Source organism: Cinclus cinclus, chromosome 6, assembly GCF_963662255.1.
Source record: "Cinclus cinclus chromosome 6, bCinCin1.1, whole genome shotgun sequence".
Classification (NCBI taxonomy): Eukaryota; Metazoa; Chordata; class Aves; order Passeriformes; family Cinclidae; genus Cinclus; species Cinclus cinclus.
The window spans coordinates 16,431,120-16,457,433 of NC_085051.1; the positions used below are offsets into that span (position 1 = coordinate 16,431,120).

Below are 26,314 nucleotides of genomic sequence, written 5' to 3' on the forward strand. Positions count from 1 at the left end.
ACTCTTTGTGGGTGTGCAGAGACTGTGTGTCCCTGACCTATTGTCCCTGGATATCTGATCACCCACTTGTGTGGATTCATGTGTGTTTCAGAAGGGCTCTTCCCCTTCTCTCTGATAAGGAAACATGCTAGGACCCTGTTGGATTTATCTTTTTCAATGGATTAAAACATAACTCAGCCTCTGCAAGGTGTATGACAGCGCCACCTGCCTGACCCAGCACCACTGGGGCAGTGGGCACTCCCAGCATCCCTGCTAGCCTACAGCCTTCTACAACTCCCCAGCTGAGTATTGGCAAGGGTAGTCCATTAACAGGGAACTCAGGTTGTCCCCTGGTCATCTGGACCAGTTAGAATAAATTCCTGCTTGGGATTAGAACAAGCTCCTGGATGTGGAGTGGTCCTGTAGCAGCCAAAGTGGAACTTCAGTTTCTAAGTTTGGCCTAAAATCAACTAAGGTGTGAAGTCTGGGGAAGTCCTGGAGCCCAGTGATAAACATGGTGTAGGGGTTATTCAACAATGTAGGAAAAATCCATCCTTCTTGCCTAGCTGTGAAATTTTTAGTCCTAGCACTGCTGTATGGGAGCTGGAGACTGAAGCGGAATGAAGGCCCCATGTGCCAGGTGGAAGATAAGAGCTAATCCCTACTTTGAAAATAGCATCATCTACATAAGCAAGATGGATGCAGCCAAGTCCCATCCCATCTTCTGAGAGCAGATCTAAGCACACAGCTTAGCTGATTTCCCTACTGGCATGTCCTGAGCCCCTGTTCCCCCAGGATGCCTAAATTCCCCAATCAGCTGTTCTCCTGTGTTAAAGAGATGGATTTAACCCAAAAAGGCTGGCTGGATCCTGAAAACCAATCATGCAGCCCACCGTTCCTCAACAGCCCAAGGGGAGAAAAGTCATCTGCTGCCAAATATTTATTGTCAGGAATGTGAGGCCCCTGCTTCTGCTTGGGGGATTCTGCCTAAGTCTTCAATTGCGCCTTGTGTGTTACATCCCAGTGCAGACAATCATAGCCTTGATCTTGGCCAAGAGCAGGAATAGCCAAGAGCCAGAATTGCCCACCCATGCTTTTCCAGCAGGGAGCAAAGCACACCCTGCCCCAGGAGCAGTCTGAATGCAGCCGCACACCATCTTGCCCAGAAAGTCCTCAGGTTTACTTCAGCCCCCTGGTTTACTGCACCATCTCTGCAGAACCCCATGCACATGACAATATGGCATTTCACTCTTCATTAAATGTCTCCATTGATACAAAGAACATCAAATTGTTCATTACACATCCCCTTAAGTAATAGGGTGCTGGGCACTGACCCCCAGGGCTGTATTCATGGACCTGATCCTTCTCCAAGTAATTCTGCTTAGGCTTTACCAAAAGCCCATTAACACAAGGACCTGCCTAAGTAGAAGGAAGATGAGACCCCTCATTTATGGAGATGACTTGCTCATCTGGTTGGCTCAGCAATTTGTTCATTTGGGAACCTATTTTTACCATGAATGACTAAGCACATCGTTTTGGGGGCTGATGGCTTTTCCTTTTTCCGCTCTTTCTTGGATTTATTTATTTTTAGGTTTCTTTGGGAGCGAAGGGAAGCAGAATGCAGGATGAAAGCTCAGAGAACAGAAGACAGAGATCAAGGGAGAGTGGGAAGATTTGATTTACCCCTCCAAGTCTCATGCTGCCTTACTGCTTATGGAACTTAGCAATCCACTGAGGAATTTTATAGGGTTAATAAGAAAGGAACGTTCAGGAGGCTGTGGAATTTTTCCTTCAGAAAAAAAAAGAGAGAAAAAGAAAGCAGGGTCAGGTTCTGCTAAGGGTTTTCTGAAGAGCTCGAGTAGGATTTGAGATGGAAGATTTTCTCACAGGTCTTACAGCACTTGATTATGCTATAGCCCACGTGTCTCTAACATGATTACAGGAGAATTGCTTTGGGGCAGGAAGCATCCTTCTGTTCTGTTTGTCCCGTGCTTAGCACAAGGGGAAGCCAGCCCTGATGCCACAGTAATGCAGGTGATTATTCATACTCACCCCACCTTTTATTTGAAAGGAAAGTAGTCCTGGGCCATATGGTTGAGGGCATGCATGCAAGACCTTTGAAGATGCCTAGAAAAGTGGAGGAGGGTTAAAATAATGCAGAATATTGAGGGGTTTTATTCCCTCCATTTTTTATGTCAGTTCCCTGGGGGAAGGGTCACATAAATGGTTTTGGAACCGGTGATGCTGCATATATGCCACTGTGGTCCACATAATAAACCTCTCACCACTCACACTTAATATCAAGGAAGATGATAAACCAAAGACAAAAAATTGCTCTGCAAACTATAGGGATGACCTGGTACCTGGAGAAGAGGAAAAGCAGCTATTCAAACCTCCCTGACCTTTCAGTCCTATTCATACCAGGGAATGTGACTTGTCTGTGTCGATCTCACGTTCCCCTACATCACTCTGCTGCCTCCTCTTGTCTGCTCCAAACCTCCTCTGACCTTTTTCTCTGCTCACCCTCTATCCCTGCCTGACATTAAGAAGAGGAGTAGCCTTACCCACTCAACTTTTCCCAGACAAATGAACAGCCAGCTCATCATAGCACCAGTCTGCATCCATGGGGTTTCATTTTTTCTCCTGAGCCTGCAGGGAGGATGCTCTGCACAGCTGAGTTTGTCCAAGCCCTCCAGAAAAGCTGATGACAGCTGGCCATGGTTCTGCCTCTCCTGCAAACCTCTTAATCCCACAGGAGCATCACTCTCACCCTAGCACTGCCTCTGTTTCTTGGCAGCTTCTTGCAGAAAGACCTGGGTCTCATCACAGGCAGCTGTAGCACTAATAAAACCTTCTTTACTTTGGCAGGACCCAACGCCACTCCAGCAGCAATAAATCCTGAACCAGAGGGCAATTTGTCCTTTTTTAACCAATGCAGGCACCTTCAGAAGGATTAACTGGTCTCATGGAAACTGGAGCTCCTCCAGCCTCAGAGACCTGTGAATGTGCAAGAAGTTTCCCCACATCACACCAACCCACAGGGATGAAGATAGGGTGGGTGCCCCAACACTGGAGCCAAACCTGCCTGTGAAGAGCTGAGTGAATTACCATCCTTATTTCTTAGCTCAGCACTTTGTGGGTAGGCTTAAGGCTTTTCCAGAGGATTTCCCTTCCCTTGCAGTTTTTGCTCACACGAACTTTTGTTCTACCCACCCTGTTTCTAGTACTCTGGGAATTTCTCTGCTACCCTTCCCCAGCTCCACAGCTGAACTGCCTGCTGCCACAAGGCCACCTGCACCAGGCTGTGTCACTGTGGGGTGACACAGCGTGTCTTTGTGTCCTCACCCTCCCTTTCCCACGGCTGCATCCTCCTGAATGACCTGCAAGCTGTCCCTGCACAGCACAGCTGCTCTCCCTGTCCCTGGGGGGACACTACCGCGGCACCCTAAGATCTGGGATTCTGTGCAGCTTCCAGAGTGTCAGCAATGGGAGGCAGCAAGCACATCCTTGATCCTGTGCTAAGCCTGGGCACAGCCAAGCCCTCCCGGGCTTGACCAGCCTTGGTAACACCCCCGGCCCCCTCCCCTAAAGCAGCCACATCCTGCTACCAGGGTGCTCCCACCCCTGCCTGCATTGGGATTTGCTCCATGCCAGCAGGATCTATTAACTCACACACAGGATTTATTCCCTTTCCATTCATCCCCTCACGACCAGAGCCCATTTTTCCCCACGGCACTGCATCACCACTACCTCCCCTTGTCAATTCCGGTTGTCTCCACGCACTCGTGCCACACTTGTTTTAGTTTTTCACCCAGGTCCACAGTGGTGAACCCGCAAACAAGGCTGCAGCGAGACCCCGCTACCAAGCGCTCTGTGGGTGACACTGGGGAGAACAGGGCCGAGCATCCCCTTCTGATGCTCGGGGAAGCCGCTCGGCCGGGGCCCAGGAGATGCCCTTCTCCAGCGGGGCGCTACCAGGATGCTCCAAGCAGGAGGTGACGTCCCAGTGGGGGGGACACGAGGAGAAGGGCTGAGACACGGAGGAGCTCTCCTTGGTGAAGCATGTTCGGGGGGAGAGAGGGGGCTGCAGGTTGACCTTCCCATCCCCTAACTCCCTCCCTGCCTATCCCTAGTCCATGGGTGGCCCCCTCCCCGCCCTCCCCTCCTCCTTCAACTCCAGCGCCGAGGAAGCCGAGCCGGAGGCAGTGCTGAGCCGGATATGCAGCGACTCCCCGCATCCCTCCTTGTGAGTATCCCTCGCTCCTCCTGATACCTTCGGAGGAGAGCGATGGACGGACTGACGGGCAGCCAGAGGTGGACTAGTGTCTCCGATTTGCAAAGATAGGGTGGAGGGGAACTTCTTCTAATATCCCCTTCCCCATCCTCTGTCTTCATCTCCTCTTCCCCTCCTCCTCTTCCTCCACCTCCCCAGCTACGATATCCTAAAGAAAAAAAAAAAAAAAAAGGTTGGGGGAGGGGGTATGGGAAACCTGCTGGCAGGTGGAAGGAACCGGGAAATGGAATCACATCTGGAATCCCGCAAAGACTAGGACTCGGGGAAAAAAAATCCCCCCAAAATAACCACCCCCCTAAGGAAGGAGGGAGGGACGGCGGAGGGGCGGGCTGCTCTGCCGCACCGGGAGACCCGCTCCGCCCGCAGCCGAGCCACCAGCTCCCATCCCGGCATGGGACAGAACGGAGAAGGCCCCGACAGACCGACAGACAGACAGGCGGGCGGGGACGGCTGCGGGGGCTGCAGCGCGCCCGGCTGGCAACTCCCTCGCAGCCCCCCGGCGCCTTCCAAGTGTTTCTTTCTGCTCTTATTTGTCTCCTTATTAAAAAAAATATATATATATTATTTCCCCGGGGATGTCTGGAAGGCAGGTCACGCAGGCCAGCGGGCAGCGGCGGGGGGAGACCGTGGCAGAGGGGGAGGGATGGAGGGATGCTGCCCGCCCTGCCCGCGCCTCTGCCCCCGCCGCGGGGCCGGGGCCGACGGCAGATCCGCGCCGAGGCGGCGGCGTCGTGGTCCCCGGGTGTAGCGGTGCTCCCTCCTCCCTCTCCTGCCTGCCCTACTCTCCTCCCTCTCTCCTCTGCCCACTCCCTCACTCCTCTCCCTGCTCCCTCCTCGGTCTCCCGGTCCCTCTCTGTCTCTCCTGCCTTCCCCCCACGTCTCCCTTTCTCTGCTCCTTCCCCCTCTTTCTCTTCTCCCCCGACCCCTGCCTTTCCATCCCCTCACCCCCCTTTTTCACGGGGGGGCTTTCCACTTTGCCAGGTCAGAGCGCGGTGACGCCGCGGCAGCCACCACGGAGAGGACACAGGACCCTCCCTTGGGCCCGCCATGCCCTTTTGAGGGGGTGGCCTGGACCCCGAGACCCCCGCAGGGCCCCCCGCAGGGCTGCTTCGCCTGCATCGCCAAGCCCCCAGCTCTCCGGCAAGCTTCGCCTGTCCTGTCTCCTTCTTCTGCCGTTTATCTCATGGAGAGCAAGAGCTGCAAAGGGGACAGCCTGCGCCCAGCGGTCCCGTGCAAGCACTCGGTGGAGAAGAAGACCATGACCAACCCCACCACCGTCATCGAAATCTACCCTGACACCACCGAGGTGAACGATTACTATCTCTGGTCCATCTTCAACTTTGTATACCTCAACTTCTGCTGCCTCGGCTTCATCGCCTTGGCCTATTCATTGAAAGTGAGTACTGAGCGTGAGGCTCGGGGTAGGGGGTGACCGCGCGGGGGGAAGCGTTTGGGGGTTGTGCCTGATGTGAAACACATCTTTGCCACCCACATGAGAGGCTGCAGGGGATGGAGATGGGGATGGGAATAGCTGAGGAACGTGGGATGTTACTTCAGGTGGGGAAAAGGCGCTTTCACTTGCTCCAGGTACCCTCAGAGGCTCTTCTGTACCGCGGCAGCAGGGTGACAGGCAGGCAACACAGGGCTGGTTTGGCTCATGCTGCACCTGCAGGTACACCAGCACTAAGTCCCTTATTTGGGATCCTGGCTGTTAGGGATCATCAGGATAGGACACAGCAGCATTGGATGGTCAGGCAGGAGCAGTAAGAAGCAGCCAGCCAGAATCAACCATCAGCTGGCAAGTTGCAGGGGGTAAGAAGCTTACAAAGTGCAGGGCAATCCTGCCTGTTTCTTTCTTGCCCTCTCCGTAATTAAAACACCAGAGCTCGTGGCCAGCTTCCCCCACCCCAAGCCCTATAAATCCCAAAAGATACCCTGGGGACCTGCCAGGATTATGGGAATGGTGAGAAGGTAGCAGAGAGTGCAGGGGGCTGGAGTGTTGGAGAGGCTGATGGTGTGGAGCACAGCCCATGATGGGAACGGGACCAGGTTATTTTTTCTCATAGCTGCAGGGGAGAGCAGCCCGGCAGGAATGGTGCCTGGCAAATAAGCAGCCCCTTGGCAGCTGCCAGGAGAGAGGGGCCTGGGCTGCCCTCCCCTTCCCTGCCTGCCAGATGCAAAACTAACTGAATGGATGTGCAGAGAGCCCGGGGCGGCTGGGTGGCCCGGAGAGGAACTAGCTGATTTGTTTTGGCAGGCAGCATTTAGAGGGAGGCCAGGGTGCAGACAGGCTTCGTCACAGAAGCAGATCAATTAATCCCATACAGCTCCTGTGAGCTGGACTGTGAGCACTCAGCACTGCAAGGAGTCTGCTCCCAACACTGTCAGGGTCTCCATCAGAAAGGCTGAGGAACAAGTCTGCAGCCCTGTGTCCTGGGCTAACCCAGCACTGGCCTTGTGGTGTCTGCCTCAGTTTCTCATTCCCCAAGATGGGAGGTGAGCTCTCATCCATTGCCTGTGCAGGAGGCTCTGCTGCTGCCTGGGTGAGGTACTTAATAACTTAAATCACCCTGGGACAAAGCATCACTGCAAGCAAAGGGCAAATCCAGGCAGCAGCAGGCTAGTATGAGTGGGGGGACACACCCCAACCTTGATCCAGCAAGAGAAGAAAAAACTGGCTTCCTCCTTATTTTTTTAAGCCTTTCCTTGTCTGTCTTTGCCTTTAACAATTGACATCTTTCCCGTGGAAGAGGCTACCATGAGCATCTGGGTCCATGTGGTTCCTTTCTTCTGCAGCAGTGAGAACAGGACAGCCTGAAAACAGGACTGACCCATCCCCTGGTGACAGGATAGAGTAGTGTCTGCCACCTGCAAAGTTTTAGAGGCTTCACTATCCTTAACATGGGGTGGAAGGAAGGCCAAAGCCCAGAAGTAACCCAGAGCCTTGCATCAGAACAGAGGCATGGGCTCAGCATCTGTCTGCAAAGATCTAGAGGACACAAACTCAAGCATGAAAAAAAGAGGCAGTGGTGAGGGAAGGCAAATGGGAAATTTGCTCCAAATCAGAGAAAGGAGACTAGAAGATGGTTGTCAAACACCAGCCTTGGCTTTTGGACTGAGAAGGCGGCAGCTGATGGGATGTAACCACGGTACCCAAACAGAGGTAATGCTGAGCAGGTAGAAATAACTCTGCTCTGGTTTTGGAGCTCCCCAGTGGCTGTGACTCTGTGGCAGAGGGAAAATAGAAACAAAATGTCCCTCAGAGGCAGAGGACAGAGCTAGCAAGTGGCTGAAGGGATGCCAAGTGTTCTCATGAGCTGTTGGGGTAGGTGGTGAGAGGAAATACAGATGCTGGGGCAGTAGCAGGTCTGTCCTGGGGAAGACTGGGATGTTCAGAAAGTTTCTTACCCACAGCTACTGCAGGGATCTTCACAACACCCTAGCCAGGCTGGGTGTTGTGGTTATTTCTCCAGAAGCATGTTTTCTTCTCTTTTACCGTCAATAATGTTTTTCCCAGAAGTTCAGAGAAAACAGGAGCAAGAAATGCCCTGAGGACAGATATGCCTTTAAACAGACTTCTCTTGTTCCTCTGCAATTACATGTAAGAACATTTAAGCAGTAGGCACTTTAAGTCCAGCCTTTCCAGGACTGTGCTCTGAAGGGACTGACTAAGGTGCTGTAGGAAGAACAGTGAAACTGTACCTTCCTCTCCCTGGGCCTCTTCTGGGACCCCTGACAGCAGAGCCCTGAGCCAGTGGAATACAGGTTTCCTCAAGGGCCATCAGTGCACTGATGCCATTAAGTGGTACCTGGGTTACAGCTTTTACACTTTCCTTAAATAACTGAAACATCTAGCAGCAACTTCAGGAATTATCGTTTTCATTATCAGAAATAGCATTTTCAATTCTCTGTCATAAAGGTCACCTGCTTCTGACAGATTCATACTGTTAATAAAGCAGTATCTCCTTTGTAACCCAAGTGCATGAGCTCTTTCAGTATATATCATAGTACACCCTAGCATTTCCTCTGGTTTCAACAGCTTAATGCCCACAGTGGAAGACAGATATATCCTTGGTACACTTGAATATTACGGTGAGGCTGTCTCCTTCCTCATGCCCTATTTTATTGGGAAAACAGGCATGTCTGCCTGGCCTTTTGCATGCCAGCTACAGACTTCTATATTTTTTTTCTGCAGGGAAATGCTATTTCATGGTGACAACCATTTACTAAAAAATGTCAAAAACCCCCACTCCAGCACCAAAGAATTTGTGAAGAAACACAGGAAGTCAGGTGAGGGCAGAAACTGTGACATACAAGGCAGGTTCTGTGTGACAGATGTCACAGCCAACCACTCTGAACAGGAGTGTGGCAGCATGCCTCATCTTTATTTACCCCATAGCAGGCCAGATCCTCAGCAAACACAGCTTGCTTGGCTGCAACGGGGTCACACAACTCATGGATCCCTCCAGGGGTCATTTCTAGCATCTCAGGCTTCTCAAGGTCAGCCTCCCAGAGTGCAGGCAAGGCGCTCACATCTAATCATGTGTGCTGGATGTTGGGGGAAAAGAAATCAACAGCAGGCTCAGGGAAGTTAGAAACTATAAAGTAATCCCAGCAGAGATAAAAGTATCTCTTCAATAGCAATGCTTAGGATTCAGTTGGTTTTGATCAGAAGCAAATGCTGTGGTCTGATATTCAGCAGCTCCCTCCCTTCCCCTTTCCCAGCTCCAAGTGGTAATGAATGATGCGTCAGTGCCTGGTGGCAGGAGATCTCACTTCAGTTTTTCAGAGGTTTGTCTCTGGAGACTGTCGGGGTGAGCCAAGTCCTTCTCTGTACCCATTGTGCCATGAGGCTGTGGATCAGAGAGATCAGAGGAGCTGGGATCTGAAATGAGCTGCAGTGTGGATGCCTCGCTGTGGCTCTGTAGAGATAAAGATGCCAAGGAGCCTTGCTGGCTTTTTAAGCCTCACCAGGAGCCCACAGCATTGCTTGCAGAGTTTCCTTGCCCCTTAAGGTCATGGAAATATGCCAAGCTCTCTTGCCCATTCTCTGCCCAGCCCTTAGCACACAGCTGTGGGCACGACTGTTTGCCTTCCCCTCTTGCCACTTGTTGATCTTCCTTGTTTCGAGTGGAAGCAGACCAGCACAAATCCACAGCTATTTATTAACCCTGAGAAGCTGCCGCACCCAACCTCTCAGGCAGGCTCTCATCCTGCTTTTCAAAAGGAGCAATGGTTTATGGATGTGGGTGAAATGCAGGGGTGACAGTCCAGTGATGCCAGTGGCAGTGTGGTGGAGGCACGTGGGCTGGAGAGCTCTTGAGAAATTCACAGAGCAAATAAATCCGAGGATTGCCTCCAGAGCTCCTTCTGTGCAGGGACATGGAGCCCTGCATAGAAATGGGTTTGCTGACAACCAGCTGTGGACTTCCAGGCTGCCTTAAAAACAGCCTCATTAGACTCATTATCAACAAACCATTTGTCTCCTTCTGCAAGCTGAGGCAGCACTTTTTACTAGAGCAGCAAGTTTGCTGCTCCCAAAAATGAGAGGGGCCGAGCCTCAGGGCAGAGAGAGGGGAGGTGGTTGCTGGGAGAGGGAGTGGGGTGGTAGGAGCCAAGGGGAGCACTTGGAGAGGAAGCAGAAGGTTAAACCCCAAGGAAACAAAGGGCAGAGGATGGCGGTGAGAGGGAAGAGAGAAAGAACCCTTGGGGACTGGCACGCTGGAGCTGTGGGAGGACACAGTGAGATGGAGATACTGGAAGACAAGCTGAGCAGCAGGGAGGTGACAAACAAGAAGGGATGGATAGAAAGGCCGCACCGCCTTTTGCTGGTGGGAAAGGAGAGGAGAAAGGTTTGCATATTAGAGCACAAAAGCTGGCTGTGTTTCATGTAAGGACAGGCGTGGAAGAAGAAAGAAACTGTGTAAGTTGCCAGGCTGGATCAGAGCTGAGCTCTGCCTTGTCCAGGGGAGATCTCCAAAGATGCCACCACGGAGTGCTTGGAGGTGCCCAGGGAAGCCCCAGTCAGCAGATGTAATTATCCTCACACTCCAGTCATCTCAGTGCAAAGCAGGGCCAAAAATCCCTATCTAGTTTTAGGCAAGGTGAGAAGGGTCAAAGGGATGATGAGAAGAACCTGTGACTAAGAAAACACCACACCTGGGTCTGGGGTGAGGGTTCAGCCTTGTGACCTTGGGGACCTGTCCCTCACCGTGTTTCATCTCTCTGGTTATGGAAGGAATCAGCTTCCAGGACTCCCAGAAACTTATGCACCAGCTGCCAGCACATTATGATGATAGTGGCCGCAGGAGCATGAAAATAGGAAAAGCTGAAGTTGGGCTATAAGGAAGGCACCAGCATCTCCTTAAGGACAAAGTGGGAAAGGAGCTGAAACACTTATCTGCTCTCCAGGAGAGCTCCTCCAGAGCCTGGCTCAGCTGCCACAGCAGGACACTAAAGGGAGACATCTGGAAGCATCTGGGGGTGCAAGCCATGCAGGAGGAGATGAGGCTGCCCTGGAGAGATGTGGGAAGCTGTGTGAGTGATGTGTAAGGAGAAATTCCATTACATTGCACTTTTAGTCCACAAGGGCCCTTGCACTCGTCTGGTGCTTAGAGGCTCCATTTCAGTATAAATGATTATAGGCAATCAGGGATGATTTTCATGAGGGTGACCACTGAAGCCCTAGGGGTTGGCAGGAGTATGTGGGTAGAAGCAGCTGGAGGTGCTGGGAGAGGAGGCAGCTGGGTGCCCTTTGGTAGGAGTCAAAGGCAGCCATCATTTGGACCCAAACAGGAAAGAAAAGAGATGGAAGGGACAAAAAAAAAAAGAGAAATAAAGGAACTGTGGGAAAATGGTGTCACTGGGGAGAGGGCAGCCTTAGACACCCCTCAACACAGATGCTCAGCAGCAGCAGCATGACAGGAGCAGGGCCAAAGGAGAGCCATGGGAAAGTCAAGGAGAGACAAGTGTGAACTGGTGTCAGGTTGGAGATGCTACTGGGAGAGGCTGCTGGGAACACTGGAGAAGGCTGAGCATGGAAATTAGGGTTGTAGGGCCCTCCAGGGACAGGAGGAACAGGAGGTGAGGAGTAGGAGAGAGCTCCTGGTGCCAAGAGGAACTGTCCCCACAAAGGTAAAGCGGCTTGGCTGCGGGAGGGTTGCAGAGCTCGGTGTGCTGGCCATGCCGCTCTCCTGGAGAAACCTTGTCTGCCTGGCAAACACTGTCAGCAAACGCCAGCTTGCCTGCGGCAGAGAGCTCTGGGTGACGGTGCAGGAAGGGGCAAAAAGCGTTTGCTCCGTGTCGGTTTTGCCTGAGGCAGCCCCACCTCTGGGAAGAGGAAAGTGTGTGAGAGCTTCAAAGAGTCTGCTGGGAGCAGCAAGCGGGATTTCTGGCCTGAATCCAGCACCTCTGGGGCTTCTCACCAGTGCGTGGGGAGGTGCCAAATGCCTGGTGCTGCTGAGCCCAGGGGTTTTTGGGAGGATGTTAAACTTACTGAATAATTTCAAATGTGAGTCATCCTGGACATTCAGCTGACACAGAAAAGCATGTGGGCTCCCAAGCTGCCGGCTTGATGCCTTCCCAGAGATCTTCTCCTCTGCAGAGAGCTCCAGCCAAGTGTGCCCCAAAGACAGGTGCAGTTTGTGACTCTCCCCTCTTTGTGATCCCAGAAGAATGCTCAGCTGAGCACTCCACAGCGGGGCAATGAGTAGGTGGCTCCAACTCCAGGCTCCAATGAGCAGGGCACATCAGAGGCCAAGGACATGGCACAGTTTGATTTAATACAAGTATGAAAAATAGGCTCCTTCTTGCCTCTGCACCTGCCAGCACCAGATCCTGTGAGTCTCATGCCAACAGCAGCTTCTCTATCCACGTTTAAGATGATCAGGGTTTGCTTGTGCAGAGAGGACCTTGTTGTTGTGATGGAGAGGAGGAATGTTGCTTGAGGGTTTGAAATGCAGTTTTGAAGGACCCATGAACCAGCACAACTCAATAGGAACAAGGGGTGCAGCAACCCTTCCCCACGTTCAGCAGAAGGCTTTCAGGACAGCCCTGTGGGTAAGCACTGCAGGAGGAAGAGAGAAAAGTCTGTAAGATGTGGTTTGAGTCTGTTGCAGTGTCTTTTTGGAAAGCTCCTGATCGATAAAAGCCTTTTAATATTCCTCGGTCTGACTCTGGTGCTGGTTTTTGCAGCTTTCCACCCACATCCAGTGTCCAGCCAGCAGTGCCCTGTGGGGTTCTCACTGCTGGCAGCATGGCAGGCAAAGGGCCCACAGCCCCACTCCCCCCCATCCAAGAGCAAGCAGTGACACACCCTGGGTACCCCGCTTGGATATGGGAAATGGATGAGGGATCAAGTGTCCTGGTCATTATCTTCATCCTTGCGGCTCCAGCTGCCTGAGTCTGCTGAGTGCTGGCTGAAGGGGCAACCTGGGGACAGGGACATATCCCTGCTAGGAAGCAGTGGAGTCTGACCCCTCCTCTGCTGGGATCCAAGTGCAGAGCTGCTGCTGGTGGACAGTGCCATCAGCTGCCTGGCTGGCTGGGCTGTCACTGCCTGGCTGTGCCATCCACTGCCTCATAATGCCACCTCTGCCTGCTCCTAGTATCATTGTCTGGCTGTGCCATCTACTGCCTTGCAATGCCATCGTTGCCTTTCAGTGCCTTCTGCTGCCTGGCAGTGCCGTCCACTGCCTGGTAATGCCACATGCCGCCTGGCAGTCATCTGCTGCCTTGCAGTGCCATCTGCTGCCTGGTAATGCTGTCGCTTGTACATCGGTAATGCCCGCTGCTGGCATTGCTGCCTGGCTGTGCCATGCACTGCCTGGCAGCCTGGAAGAGGTGGGGACAGACCAGTGACATGGACATGCACAATCATCGCCCACTGCAGAGCAGTCCCAAGGAAAGCCCATAAAATCCCAGCCTGCAGGATAATGAAGGGAGCAGACCGTGCTGTCAGAATAGAAAACTGCCTGTGGCAGAGATGCTACACAATCCGCATAAGACCTGCAAAAGGAAAGGAACTCATTAACCCGGGACTACTTAATATGCTGGAGGCTGGTGCGCAGCCCTGGAGCTGCAGTAGGATGCCGTGCCAGGTTTCACCTGCTCGGCCCCTCAGTGCAGATGGAGGCACGGGATGCACACCAAAACTGCAGCCAGCCTTCTCCCCTGTGCCTGGGTGAGCTGAAGCCTGCCACTGCAGGGCCAGGGCTGTGTGACATGGTGGGAAGTGTGCTTTAGTACCTGTGTGCCTGGGGTGTACAATGGCATCTCAGTTCCTTTGTGCAGGCTCCAAATGACACTGCTGCACTCCGGGGACCATGGGCCCTGGTTTGCGTGGTTGGTAACGGCAACGGGTCACTCTTTCAGGTCTTCTCTGCTTCCAAGGATTTCCAGCCCACAGGTATTACAGTGCTTGGCTTCACAAGCTCAACCCATAGCAGAGAAGGGGTGCAAACCTCATCTCAGGGTGTTTTACAGCACCCCAAGTGCTCAAATACAAAGAGGCCCAGCCCAGCCCTCATGTGCTGTACAGGTAACCACGTACAGGTCACTGGGATTTCTGGCTGTTCCTTGAAATGAGTTACGTCTTTCATACATGTTGCAATTACTTTATTTAATTATCTTTTTCTCTCAGGTCCGGGATAAGAAACTCCTCAATGACTTAAATGGAGCAGTTGAAGATGCCAAGACAGCCCGGCTTTTTAACATCACCAGCTCAGCCCTTGCCACCTTCTGTATCATTCTTATCTTCATCTTCCTGCGATACCCTCTCACTGACTACTGAGTGAGGCCAACAGCAGCTGCTGCCGCCAAAATGCCTCTATGCCAGAAGTGTCTGCAGTTTCTTGTAGCAAGGACACACAAAACAAACCAACCACTACACCTGATTGCCAAAAAAAAAAAAGTCAATTAAATACATAAATAAAAGTTAAATTAGTTTATCAGCCCAGCTGAGCATACCCTTCTTGCCCTGAAATGGTATGTGAACAGCTGAAGGAAAGGGTTGCACTCTTACACATGTACAGGAAGAAAAACAGACCAAGAAATATTTGTTTTATGATGAACAAGCTGTGTGAAAAGAGCATGCAAACCCAGAGCTATGCCCACTTAGTGTCAGACAGCTGATCTCTTTGGAACAGTGGGGTCCTGTGGAGCTGGAGACACATACAGTGTTCAATGGGGATCATGGCAGGGCTGGCTCACAACATATCAGGTGTGTTCAGACCACCCCACCACCCCCAGCTTGTGGGGGTTTCTTTTCCTTTTTTCTCTTGAATTTCATTCACTGGTTCAAACAACTCCCAACCCCTGAAGAGCTGAAGGTGTTAGGAAGTTCATGCTGGAGAGCCCCAAAGCCTCCAGAGAAACCCCAAAGTGTTAAAGGGCAGGTTTCTCCTTGGGATCTCCCAGCAGTGCTGAGAAGGAAAGCACCTTCTGGAGAACTCACCTAAGCCACCTAAGTGGAGTGCTACTGTATTTCTGTAAACAGTCAATAAAAAAATACCTCTGATCTGTGATGCTCCCGGGGTAATTCCTTCATTAGCAGGGCTGGGCTCCTGGTCTCTATGGGCGGGCAAGAGAAAATGCTAATGTCACCAGCGGCTGCTGGGGAGAGATTTAAAACAGGAGTGAGGGATGCTGCTGCAGGTCGGGGCCGCATGCAGCCGTGAAGGAGAGCACAGACCCAGATTTAAGAGCAGAGACCTCAGTGACTCCTTGATGGAAGATCTATGGCAAGCAGGCAAAGGCAGCGAAGCAGGCAGGGCCCCCCTCCCCTACTAGGACCAATGCTGAAGAGGGAAATAAATCGCTGCAGTGTGAACCTGCTGCTACTGCAGCACTTCCCAGGGTCATTATGAAGAGCCAGATTTCAGAGACGACGTGCGTTTGCCACTGAAACAGGCAGGAGCTCAGAGTCCTGCCCGATAGCTGCCTGCAGCTGCCTGTCATGCTGCAAATCAACACACCCTGACTTGAAAGCACCCATAAATTAATGACAAGACCAGCACTAAAATACAGCCTATCATCCCCTCTGACCCTTCATCTCATCTCCTATGCCACAGCTGCCTCATCTTTTCCCAGCTGTAAGATGACCTCATGCCAAGGGGCACCAATAACTGCAGACCAGCCAAAGAGCTGGGAGAAGGCATCAGGATCCACCTTTGCACCCACCCTGAAAGCAGAGGTGAAGCAAGAGATGGGGAATGCAGACAGGCTGTCATGAGACACATTATCATCTGCTGAGTGCATGGTTAAATCAGCTGGCTGTCCCTGGGCTGTGCTCAGTGAGGGATGTGACATAGTGAGATGTGGGGACAGATCATGAAGATGCTTCCCTGAAAGCGTCATGAGATGTCACCTCCTTCCTGCTCAGGTCTCCACACCTTCATCTTGTCCTGAACTTAATTTGTCAGGGGAACTATGGGCAGAAAGACCTGCAGTCCTCCCTGCTCCCCACTCACTGGAGAGCATTTCCACACCAGACCAGATCAGGGGTCCGTTTACAGCGAAGTTTTGATTGGCAGTGCAATGTATGATGCCCCGAAAGTATCTCAGCCATTAACAGCTCTGTGATGACTCATTCAGAGGTCAATACTCTTCCTCTCTTGGTTACTTCTTTCTCCCTTCCCTGAAGCAAGACCTGAGGGGTCCTGGCCATCGGTGTTTCCGTCCTAACATATGTAGGGGCTATAGCCAGTCCTCGTCCTAGGCTGAGGGAAGAAGGTGTCCTGTCACGATGGCTGTGCCCCCAAAGAGGGTACAGCCACAATGACTCACATTGCAGCCACCCCGAACTGGCAAATTATATCCCACTGGGACAGTGCTGCCTTAGGCAAGACCCAGCACAGTCATCCCGGGATCCTCTGAGGTTAGGAGAGGCACAGAGATGAAGTTGTATCCCCTTTTCCCTCCCCCTCTACCTGCACCAAGCTCATGTTGTGTGTGACTGAGGCTTTGGCTTGGTATCCTTCTCCATCACACCTCCCAAGCTTTACAGCTCAAACACAAGCACAGCTGGAGGGGCTCAGGGGATAACTCAGACAGGATCACCCTGTGTGTAATGCCAGGGGCTCCAAGCTGCAGGTTTAGATCCCTGTGGGACCAATGGCATCTCTTGCAATAATGAGTGCATTCCTTTCTGTGAGCTGTGACTCATGTCAGCCACATAGCAAGTGCTTTTGCATTCAGAGACCACCCCCAACTCTAGAAAATCTTGCAGGGACAATGCATCTCCACCATCCCCATCTCCTAAGCTACACAGGAGAGAGTGCCAGGCATGGGGCTGCTCAGATAAAGGCAGACCTGACACAAAACTGGAAGTGACCCAAAGCCAGCCTTTTCTACATTTAACAAGTGTGACAAATGAGTTATCATCATCCCTTCCCCTGACAGACCATCTTATCTGCAGGAAAATGAATGCTAGTTTAATGAACCAGGGGGAATATTGAACTGACTCGGCAGCATTTTTTGCATGTAAAACACATTGGGGATGCAGAGGGAGGGTTGTTATTAGTAGCCATCATATTTATTGTTTGTTCCCCACGTTGTAGGAGGTGAAATCTCTGCAGCAGGTTGGAGGTCCACCCAGACCCACCATGGACAAGAACAGGGTAGCAAGAAGGATGCAGTAACCCTGTGCCTGGAGGATGGGATGATCTACCCCAGCACATGCTCAGCTCCAGCTCAGCCCTCACCTCAGCTCCACCTGCAGCTCTGGACTGTGGGGCAGCAAAACTCCTGTGCTTTCCCTTCCTCTCTCTAAGTGTTTTCCCCTTAACAGAGTCCCTCCCAACCCACAATAGAAGAAAATCACCCCCAAAATGGGGGAAATAAGGGGGACATGGAGATTTCCAACATTTTTCAGGAGAAAGAAAATAATGTATTCATGCATAGGTCTTCCAAGTGAAGTGAAGCAGCATCAAGGTGTTCAGCATTCATTTTTCATCTTGTCAGTGTCAGGAAATCCCAAATTGACACAGCAAAAATACATCCCCATATACTGTCAGGCAAGTACATCTCAGATTGCACCAATTGTGCTGTTAAACAGAAGAAAGAACTTTTTTCATTTTGAGGGAACAAGGGAAAGAAAAGCAGCAGCCAAATCCGACAGGTCCTCTAACTGCTCGTCTTTTTTATTATTATTTTTTTTAATTTTGCAAGAAAATTCTGGAAGCTCAGGTTTTGCCAAGGCTGACACCCTCCGCGGCAGAAGGCAGGCTTTCAAGAGCCGCTTCTCTTCCTTTTCACTCCTGCCACTCACAACGTCGCGCCGCGCTCTCCAAATCGCACTTTTTTTTTGGCTGCGAAGCCGCAGCCTCTGTTGCGCTCCGCGCCGGAAAGGAAAACTGTGAGGAGGGGGTGGAAGAGAGGGACAGCCGAAAGCAGCTTGAGAAGCATCCTTTGAGATGGGGAAGAACTGACGGTCACGTTGCCATTTAAAGATTTCATTGTATTCCTTCGGGAAACCGAGCCTGACGGCTTGATGAGGATTGCTTTTTGGCTTTTGTTTAGCTCGGGGGGAGCGATTGTTCCGTGTTAGGCGACATCGTGCAATTATGCCTAAAACACCTGCGCTGATTTTGTGTCCCTGGTAGCTGAAAGGCGTTTGGGGCGAGCCTGAGGAAAGGCGACCGAGGATGGTGAGGGTCACCCTGGTCCGGAGAGGAGATGCTTCGGGACGGGGCTCGTTCAGCCCCGCGATGAAATGGCTGCGGGGCAGACCCCGAGGACCCCCCCCCCCCCCCCCCCCCCGAGCAGCCAGGAGGAGGTGACGGAGCCGGGAGCGGGGTGCCGGGGCCGAGCAGGAGCTGCCAGGCTGCGGGAGGCAGGCAGAGGGCCCTCTCTCCCCGCGGCACGCAGCCGGCAGCGCACCGCCCGTCCCGCCGGGCGAGCCGGGAGCCGCGGGAGCTTTGCCCTGGCGAGGAGCGCAGGTCCATCCACGCTTCTCAGGGACTCCCCGCCCCAAACCCCAGCACCGGCGAGCTGCCAGCCCCTGCACACAGCAAACGCTGGCTGGAGGAAGGAGCGGTTGTGAAGTGAGGGTGGCTCCTAGAACTAGCCAGGAGCGGGTCCCCAGCCCTCCGCAGGGATGTGCCCCGCCGTGCCAGCCGGGATGGGTGCGGCAGACACATGTACACATTTACCCTCCACGCTGGCAGGGAAAGGTGGCTGGGAGCCAGGCAGAGCGTGAGCAAACTTTGCCGTGCTTACGCAAGTCTCAGTGCTCACCTGAGCCCTTGTCCCCGCTGCCACGCGGGGCTAGGGATGCCTCCTTTGCACAAATGCCACCAAGACAGTTTGCAGACAGCAGTGCATCGAGTCCTGGCTGGGGTGAAATGGTTTGGGTTTGGCTGGTAAACACGACTCCACAATCCTCCTTTATCTATGGGCTGGCAGTAATTAAAATGAGATGGAGCTTATTCAGGTAAGGACCTCCCGCCCATGTCGACATCCACCGATTCCCCTGCCTGGGATGAGCTGCCAGGTGTGCAGGCAGAGCATGGTGAGTCAGGCCTGGAGCAGCCATCAGCCTGGATACCCAAATTAATAGTCAGAGAGAAATGCAAATGGCAACCTCTATCCTGCTGTAGGGTGTGTAATCCTCCAGCAAAAGCCAGCTACGCTGTAGCATCACAGCCATGCTTCCCAGGCACTCAGGAGGCAGAGTCATGATGCCAGCAAGTAGCAACTCTCACCCCCCTTTCCAGCCATGTGCTGACGTCCTGGGTGACCTTACCAAAGCCCATTTATCTCTGTTTTCCCCTCCAACACTGTCTCATAGGTTGATGGCTTCTCAGAGGCAGAACTGCAGCCTTGCTTAGGGCCACCAAGTTCTTGGACCTTGGCACTGTGGGTGTCTTGTGACAGGTATAATTGCAGCAGTGCCCAGATATGGTCAGCAAACACTGGGGAAGAGCAGAGCACTGATGGAGCTGTCTCCTCCCTCCTGTCCATCCCCTCCTCTGCGTGCAGGTTGGACAGTGAAGAGCGCCTGGCTCTGCAGGCAGACCACAGTGGTGTGCAGCCCTGCTGGGGGGAGGAGGGGGAGGCACAGATGGCAGCAGATGCTCTCAACAGTGAAAATGATCGAAGCAAAACAAAACAAACAAAAAAAAAACCCCTAGCAACTAGTAAGCAGCCTAACAAAAACCACCACAAGGGTACAGAGAAAGGGTCTGGACCTGACAGACCCTTGCATGGAGCCTAGCTCCATACTGCCTTCTGGCCCAGGGTAATGTTTTTCTCATCTCCAAATCACATACAAAAAAGGAAGACCATGTCTTGTCCCAGAGCACTGGGCAGTGATTATTGTTTTAAGACTTGGATATATTAAAATGAAACTGTTTGATTTCTCTCATATTCCCCTGCCTCTCTCCTCTGTCTTGTCCTTTTCCCTCTGCCTTCAGAGAAGTGAATATGACCCCAAACAGATTCTAGGCACATCTAAGCCCCTCACCTACCCTCACTACCCATGGCAAGTCTTACTGTGGGCCAACATGGCACTCCATTTCAGCACTGGGGGCAAAGGGGCAGGAATGCTCCCTGCACCTGAGGGGTGTTACTGTAAAGCCTCTGTGCAACTTGGCTGCTGCCAGCTTTGGCTCCTCTGTCGTGACAGCCTCATGCCAGTGCAAAGGTCTTGCTCCTCCCCCCTCCCATCCCCTGACTTTGACCCATTGTGCCAGCACGCAGCAGCCATGCCCCACGTTTGGCACATCTCCATGCTTCTGTCCAGCTTTCCTCCAATATGTCCAGGACAGAGGGAATCAGAATTTATTCAATGTGTGATGGTTTACTTTTCCTTTTCCTCTTTGGCAGGAGCTCCTCATGGCACAGTCAGAGCTACAGAATGAATGCTTCTGAAGCATGTGCTGAGCTGAATGGCACAGCACGCAGCCCTCCAGTCTGCTCCTTCTGCGATTAATTGAACAGTAGCTGCTCCTGCAACGTGCATGCACAGCTCTGCATGCTGCGAGGGCTGAGCCACACTGCACACAGGCAGGTACTCCTATTGGGAAAATGGAGACAGATCCAGGGCAGCCCCCGTGTGAGAAACACACCTGCCTGGTGATGCTGCAAGTGTCTTCTGCCTGCTCAAGCATGTCAGCTCTCTTCACTGAGTGACACCATTTTGGGCTTTGCAGGAAGGTGGCGTGCTCAGGGATCTGTGCATCCATCCCAGCCATGAGGTGGGAGAGCTGGGGAGAGCATGGGCAGGTGCCAAAGAAGAGAGTGATGCCTTTCTTAAAGTTAATGCAGAGTTCACCACAGTCAGTACATTTCTTTATGGAACACAACAAGGCGATACAAAGCCTGACAAGACCCTTCCTCCAGCACCACATTGTGCCCCACTCCTGGACATCACAGCAAGGGTGGCAGGCCAACACACGGTGGAACCAACCAAGCCTGGAAGCAGCAGAGCCATGCCAGCCCAAGGGTTGACCCTGGCCTCAGCTATCAGCACAGTTTTGAGGTGCCAACCCCCCTGCAGTGGGAACAGTGTTCTGTGCCACAGCCAGCCCCGCTGAGCGAGGGTGATGGGATGCTGGCTCAGACAGTGGTGTGGGGAAATGCATCTAAATAACTAGGATAGGTTAAAAAATACATTATTTGGCCACTCAAAGACATTGCAAATTGACAACAGTCTCTTCTTTTTGATGGTTAAGAAAGTTGGTTTGGCAGCAATTCCTTTTTCCTAGTTTTAGTTTCCTTCATGATCAGGTTCCAATTTTAACCCCTGCAGGATGCATGCACAAGGCTCTGCTGCACTCTTCTGCACTAGGCCTGCCATGGCAATTAGGCAGCCTGGAAAACGTTTCAGCAAGAACTATTACGTGTACAAGCGTAAATTGCATTTGAAACACATAGCTGGGATGCAATCCATCTTTGGATGTGCCTGAAGTCTGGGAAAGAGGAAAAACCAGAGTGGGGTGAATTATTTTTTAAGTGCTTCACCTGAAAAGAAGTGCTTTCCTTTAGCCATAAGCAACTTGCTGTGTAATTTTTGCTCAGCTCGTGATGGCTGTGATGGAGAGGGGGGTGTGATGGCCCTGAGGCTGAGACAATAGATTCACATCTGGTAGATGGAGCTTAGAGACGAGGCTGCTTTGTTCTGCCTGCCTGACCATTACAGCATTGCCCTGGCTCTCCCAGATTAATTTCCCCTGGGGAAAATAGGGGTAATAGGGTTGACCTGAGCCATCCAGAGCTGACCAGGTGCGCTCAGGCTGGCTGCCCACTTCCATGTATCTGTGAGTCCGCACCCAAGTGCCAGAATATCAGGTTGAGCAGGACTGGGATCTAAACAGGGTTAGCTCCCAGCTTTGGGAGACAGGTGAGGTTTTGCAAGCCTCAGTTAACGCCTGCTCCCAGCCCCTGTGATCCCGGGAACAGTTTAGCAGCAGCAGTGAATCATTTGTTTTGGTTTCTCCCCACCAGGCGTTTGGCTGCAGCGCCTCACGCAGAAGCAGTGGGCGTGGGAGAGGGAGATGCAGGGCTCGTGGGCTGGAGCCACTCCCATGGCCGTGAGAACCTGTGTCCCACTGGTCCCCAGACCCGCTGGAGCTGCTCCTCCTGTTCGCTGCCAGTGGGGATTTCGTGTGGGTCAAATCTCCTGTGTGCTCATCATCCAGGGATGCAGCAGGGGCATCTATGGATTAGCTGAGGAGAGGTTGCCAGGGATGAAGGCTCAAGAGGGAGCTCAGCTTGGTCTCTTGCTGGAATGTACAGTTCAAGGGTGTCCCTCAGGACACTCCATCCTCTGCCTCATCCTTATCACCTCCCCATCCCTTGCCTGCTGCAAGCTTGACATACTTCTCGCATCTGCTTCCCACTCTCCTCCCTTGTGCCATGCCACTGGACAGATAGGGAACAATCCTCCCGACAGCTCATCTGGGATGCTCATCTGGGATGTGTCAAGACCAGTATTGGAAACACTGATTTTAACTGGGGTTTGGAAAAAAACTGTTTAAATCCTCTTCCTTCAGCAGGCTTTGTGAGCTCATGGCTCTCTGCCTAGATAACAGCTTTTATGAGGAAGCTTTGGGATTTTCAGACTCATTCCTTTCCCCCTCTTTTTTCCTATTTTACTCCAGAAAAGGGATGTTGGGTAGAGGAGGAGGCAGTCCAAAGCTGAGGCAAGATAAGTCTTCCTCAGGTTTTCCCTTGGGTCCGGGTGCTTTGCACAGCCGCAATGAGGGAGTTGGGCAGGAAAACCAACAGGAAAGGTTTTGTTCCAGCCATGCTGCTGCTCCAGCTCCCACCAGGACCAAGTGTTCCCATGCCACTAAAGAAGTGAGTGCCCGTGCTACCCCAGCATCTTGTCTCTGATTATGGTAACTGGGCTGAAACCCATGAGTTTAGGTAGAAAATCCCTAATTTTGTAAAAGTTTCCCTGCTGACAGCTTTGGGTGAGCTGATTTTCTATGCTAGGAGAAGGGCATGAACTCAGCATTGCTTATGCAATGGGGACAGTGAGACTTTTGCATCCCAGGGTTTTATACTTCTGGTGCTTTATGAGAAATGACATTTCTGGGAAAGATTTTGCCGCCAGTTACTGTGGGACCTCGACGTTCCTCTCGAGCAAGCTGCCGGCCGCATGTCTGGAGACATGAGAGTTAATTTTAAAACATCCGGCATCCGCATCGGCAGGGAGGAAGGTTCCCTTCATTTCCTAAGCACCAGCAAAACCTAAGCTTCTAAACCCTAATCCCTCTCTAAGCTGGAGCTGCCAAGCCAGGGCCAAGGACAGAGAAAAACCCCTGCCATGTAACCAGGCCAAGTTGCCCAGATATTTGGTGAACGTGCAGCAGGATGGGGGTGAGCCCACTCACTACTACATCCATCCATCCATCCATCCATCCATCCATCCATCCAGCAGCCGACCCGTGGGTCAGGCTCTTCCTGCGCCCCCAGCTTTTTGGTTACACTTTGCCATGCCACCCACCAAGACCGCGCTGCCTCTATGCCTGTCCTTCTGCAGCTTGGGCACCCAAGAGATAATGAGTTTCCCCGCAGGTCCCCGCTGCTCCAGGCTCAGAAGGCAGGGCGCTGACAGACCCCAGCTGCGGGAGAGCTCTCGGCTCAGCCCCGCAACACCGGGCAGCCCGCGAACCATCCGAGAACCAAACACCACACGGCAGCGCGTTCTCTGCCCGGGGCAGCGCGGCTCCGGGGGTGTTCCAGGGGGGGTGTTCCGGGCTGGAGGGTGGTCCCGGGGAGCGCCTCGCCTCTCGGGCCGCTCTCCCCGCGGTCAGCCCGGCACCCCGAACCCGATCCCGATCCCGCTCCGCGGGGCTGACGTCACCCTGCCCTGCGCCGCCCGCGCTGATTGGCTGCGGGTGACGTCAACGCTGTATCCTTTTTTTTCCCTTTTTTTTTTTCTTTTTCTTTTTCTTTTTTCTCTATTTTTTTTTTCCTTTCCCCCATTCCCTCCCCCCCCCCCCCCCCCCCGCCCTCTCCCGAGGCATGACCTCATCGCCGGCGCATTCCCGGAGGCGCGCGGAGCAGCGCGGAGCAGCGCGGAGCGGCCCCCCCCGCCCTCCCGGCATGCGGGCCCTGCGGCGCCGGCAGCGGCCGCGCCAGCGGACAGCCCGCGGAGCGGGGCGGCCGCCCGCGCCCGCCGCGCCCGGTCAGTGCTCGTCCCGCCGCGTCCGCGCCTCGTCCGTGCGGGACGGGGCCGTGCGCCCCGGGGGAGGCGGGGAGGGGGGCGCGGGGGGCGGTGCGGGGCACCCGCGTGTGCGGAGCGGAGCCGGCATCGCGCCCTGAGGCGGCGGGCAGCCGCGACGGCGTGCGCCGGTGGATGTGCGTGTCTGTGTGCGCACCTAGGTACGGCGCTTCGGGGCTGGAACGGCAACGCTGAGAGGGGCAATAATGTGCGTGAAGTGCTGGGGAGGGAGCAGCCCCACGGCGGGGACTGAGGAAAGAAGGGGGGGGCTGGGGGGGAGTGGGGGGCTGGCGCTCCGCGGCCGCGCATGTCGGGGATGCTGCGCTTGTTTTCGGGGCGGGGGGGGGGGGGGGGGGGGGATGGATATCCCACCCTGCTTTCGCGGTGTGCGCTTGCCGGGCGGCCGTGGTGCAGGTGAGGAGAGGGCTTGGGAAGCTCCGGGGAATGCCCGCTGTCCTGCCGGGCCGGGGGTCGCGGGTGGAGGGGTTTTCTGGCGGGGCTGAGGGCTGGTGTTTGAGGAAGCGGTGTTAACAGCGCTGTGGTTTTTCTGATGATGAAAGAGGTTGGAGTGTCGCCCTGTGTCCTTGGCGTTTAAACGAAGCCGGCATGTGTTCAGCAGCGGAGGTTTTCATGCAACGCTTCATTGCTGCGGCTCCAAAGGCGCTGCTCGCGATTAATGAGTTAAGCTGCTCGTTTAAAAAAATCCTCTCCACCTCCCCTAATGTGGCTGGACCGATTGATCACCCCCTACGTACCCTCAATCATTATATAGTGGTAAATGTTGCTTTCTGTGCTGAGCGATGTTTGTTTTTAAAGATTCCTGGTTATTTCCCTTATTGATAAATAAGTTCCTTCTCCTTCCTGCTCCCCCCTCCCTTTTCTCCTCCCCCAGAATTAAATTCCTGAGCAACAGCAAAAGCTGATGTCAGTGCTTCAGCTTGCATTGGGGGAGCTCTGTGCACAGGTCAGTAATTTGCGGTTTCGTTCGAAGGAAGAATGCGGTGCAGTGCTGTTCTGATAGGGATATTTGGATTTTTCCAGGCATGGATGCGTTTATCCCTCGTATTGCGGTAGTTATCGACAGCTCCCTGGTGGGAGCTGGGTGCTGCATAAGCATATGTAGGAGAGACCATCCCTGTCCCAAGCAGCTGGCGATGACGAATGCATTGGGAATGGTTGCCGGAGGTTCCATCTCCCTCTGATTTGGGGTTAATAAAGCAGACCCCTCTCCCGCAGGAAAGGGTGAGGATATCCAAGCAGCCCAAACAGGTAGTGCTGAGGATTGCGCCTGGCAGTGCAGGGGCCATGATAACCTTGAGAGCAGCTTGCCCGTGGAGCAGTGTTTGACATTGGCTTGCATTGTCTCATCCTCCTGCGCCGAGGCAAAGGCTCGGCACAGCTGCGGAGAGCTTTGTTTTCGGAAGGACTCCATGCACTGGAATTGGTGCTTTTGGGTTTGGCCTTGCCTCTGAGTGCCTCTGCTCGTGCTGTTGGAGTGCGGCTGTGCCAGGAGGACTGTCTTTGCAGAAGAGGTTTGTTGGGCTTTGGGTCTGCATGGGGCTTTCTGCACTTGCTTTGATTTAGCTTGTAACAGCTCCCAAAATGAAATAAGCTGTTGCACCAAGAAAATCCTCCTGGCCATAGTGTATTTGGGATTTTAAAACACCCTCAAGGACTTTGCAGGTGTCTTGTCCCCAATTTTGCATGACACAACCACAGTGGCAGAGCCTGGATGTGCAGGATTGTCTAAATGGCTGGGACAAGAGTAGACAGAAGAGAGTGTTAGCAGCACAGGGGTGCCCAGATGCCTCTTTGCAGTGGCAGTAGGCAGAAATTCCTGCCCATGGCCTGTTGGCAACTGTTGGCAATTGAGAGGCTCAAATCTGAGGCTGGAAGGTTTCCAAGCTGAGATGACAGAAGCTCACACCAAAAGTCTTCTAACCCAACAGATTGTCCTTCCATGGTTTTTTGTTGTCTCTGCTTAGACATAAGGTAAGGAAAACCTGCATCTAGCATTACTCTTTAGAATCTAGCCTCAGCTAAGCTTGGGAGAGCTGAGCAAAGTGGCCAGAGTCCTTAGGAGCATTCACTGGGGAATCTGCATGGAGATTATTCTTGCAAATACTGCACCGTATTTCTCTGCGGTGCCAGGCACCTCAGTGAAAAAGCCACTGAGCCTTTGGAGAGCTTATATTCACCTAAAATTAAATGCAACATCACTTTTACTACGAAAACACCCCTGAGGGCTGGGTAGGACCAGGCAGTAGTGTCTGCCCCATGCTGCCAAATTAGATCTTAAGAGATGGGAGAAAACTTGCTTCTCTCCTGTGCAACCCTTTGCTCCCTTAGAAAATCTCCAAAGGCTGGAA

The 26,314-nt window shown here is 53.0% G+C and overlaps 1 protein-coding gene across 4 annotated transcripts; it reads left to right on the forward strand.

Annotated features, from left to right (window-relative positions):
- The first annotated feature begins 140 nt into the window (after positions 1-140).
- IFITM10 (interferon induced transmembrane protein 10) lies at positions 141-14,755 on the forward strand. 4 transcript variants are annotated; one of them, XM_062495512.1, is made up of 4 exons: positions 141-3,033; positions 3,783-3,974; positions 5,255-5,669; positions 13,914-14,755. In XM_062495512.1, exons 1-4 carry the CDS (start codon positions 2,912-2,914, stop codon positions 14,061-14,063), a joined length of 879 nt encoding a protein of 292 aa, XP_062351496.1. In that variant the 5' UTR covers positions 141-2,911; the 3' UTR covers positions 14,064-14,755. The 4 variants fall into 4 exon arrangements, with proteins under 4 accessions (XP_062351496.1, XP_062351497.1, XP_062351500.1 ...); XM_062495513.1 differs by having other exon boundaries at positions 3,795-3,974; XM_062495516.1 differs by lacking the exon at positions 141-3,033 and adding an exon at positions 4,113-4,225 and having other exon boundaries at positions 3,868-4,034.
- The last annotated feature ends 11,559 nt before the right edge of the window (positions 14,756-26,314 follow it).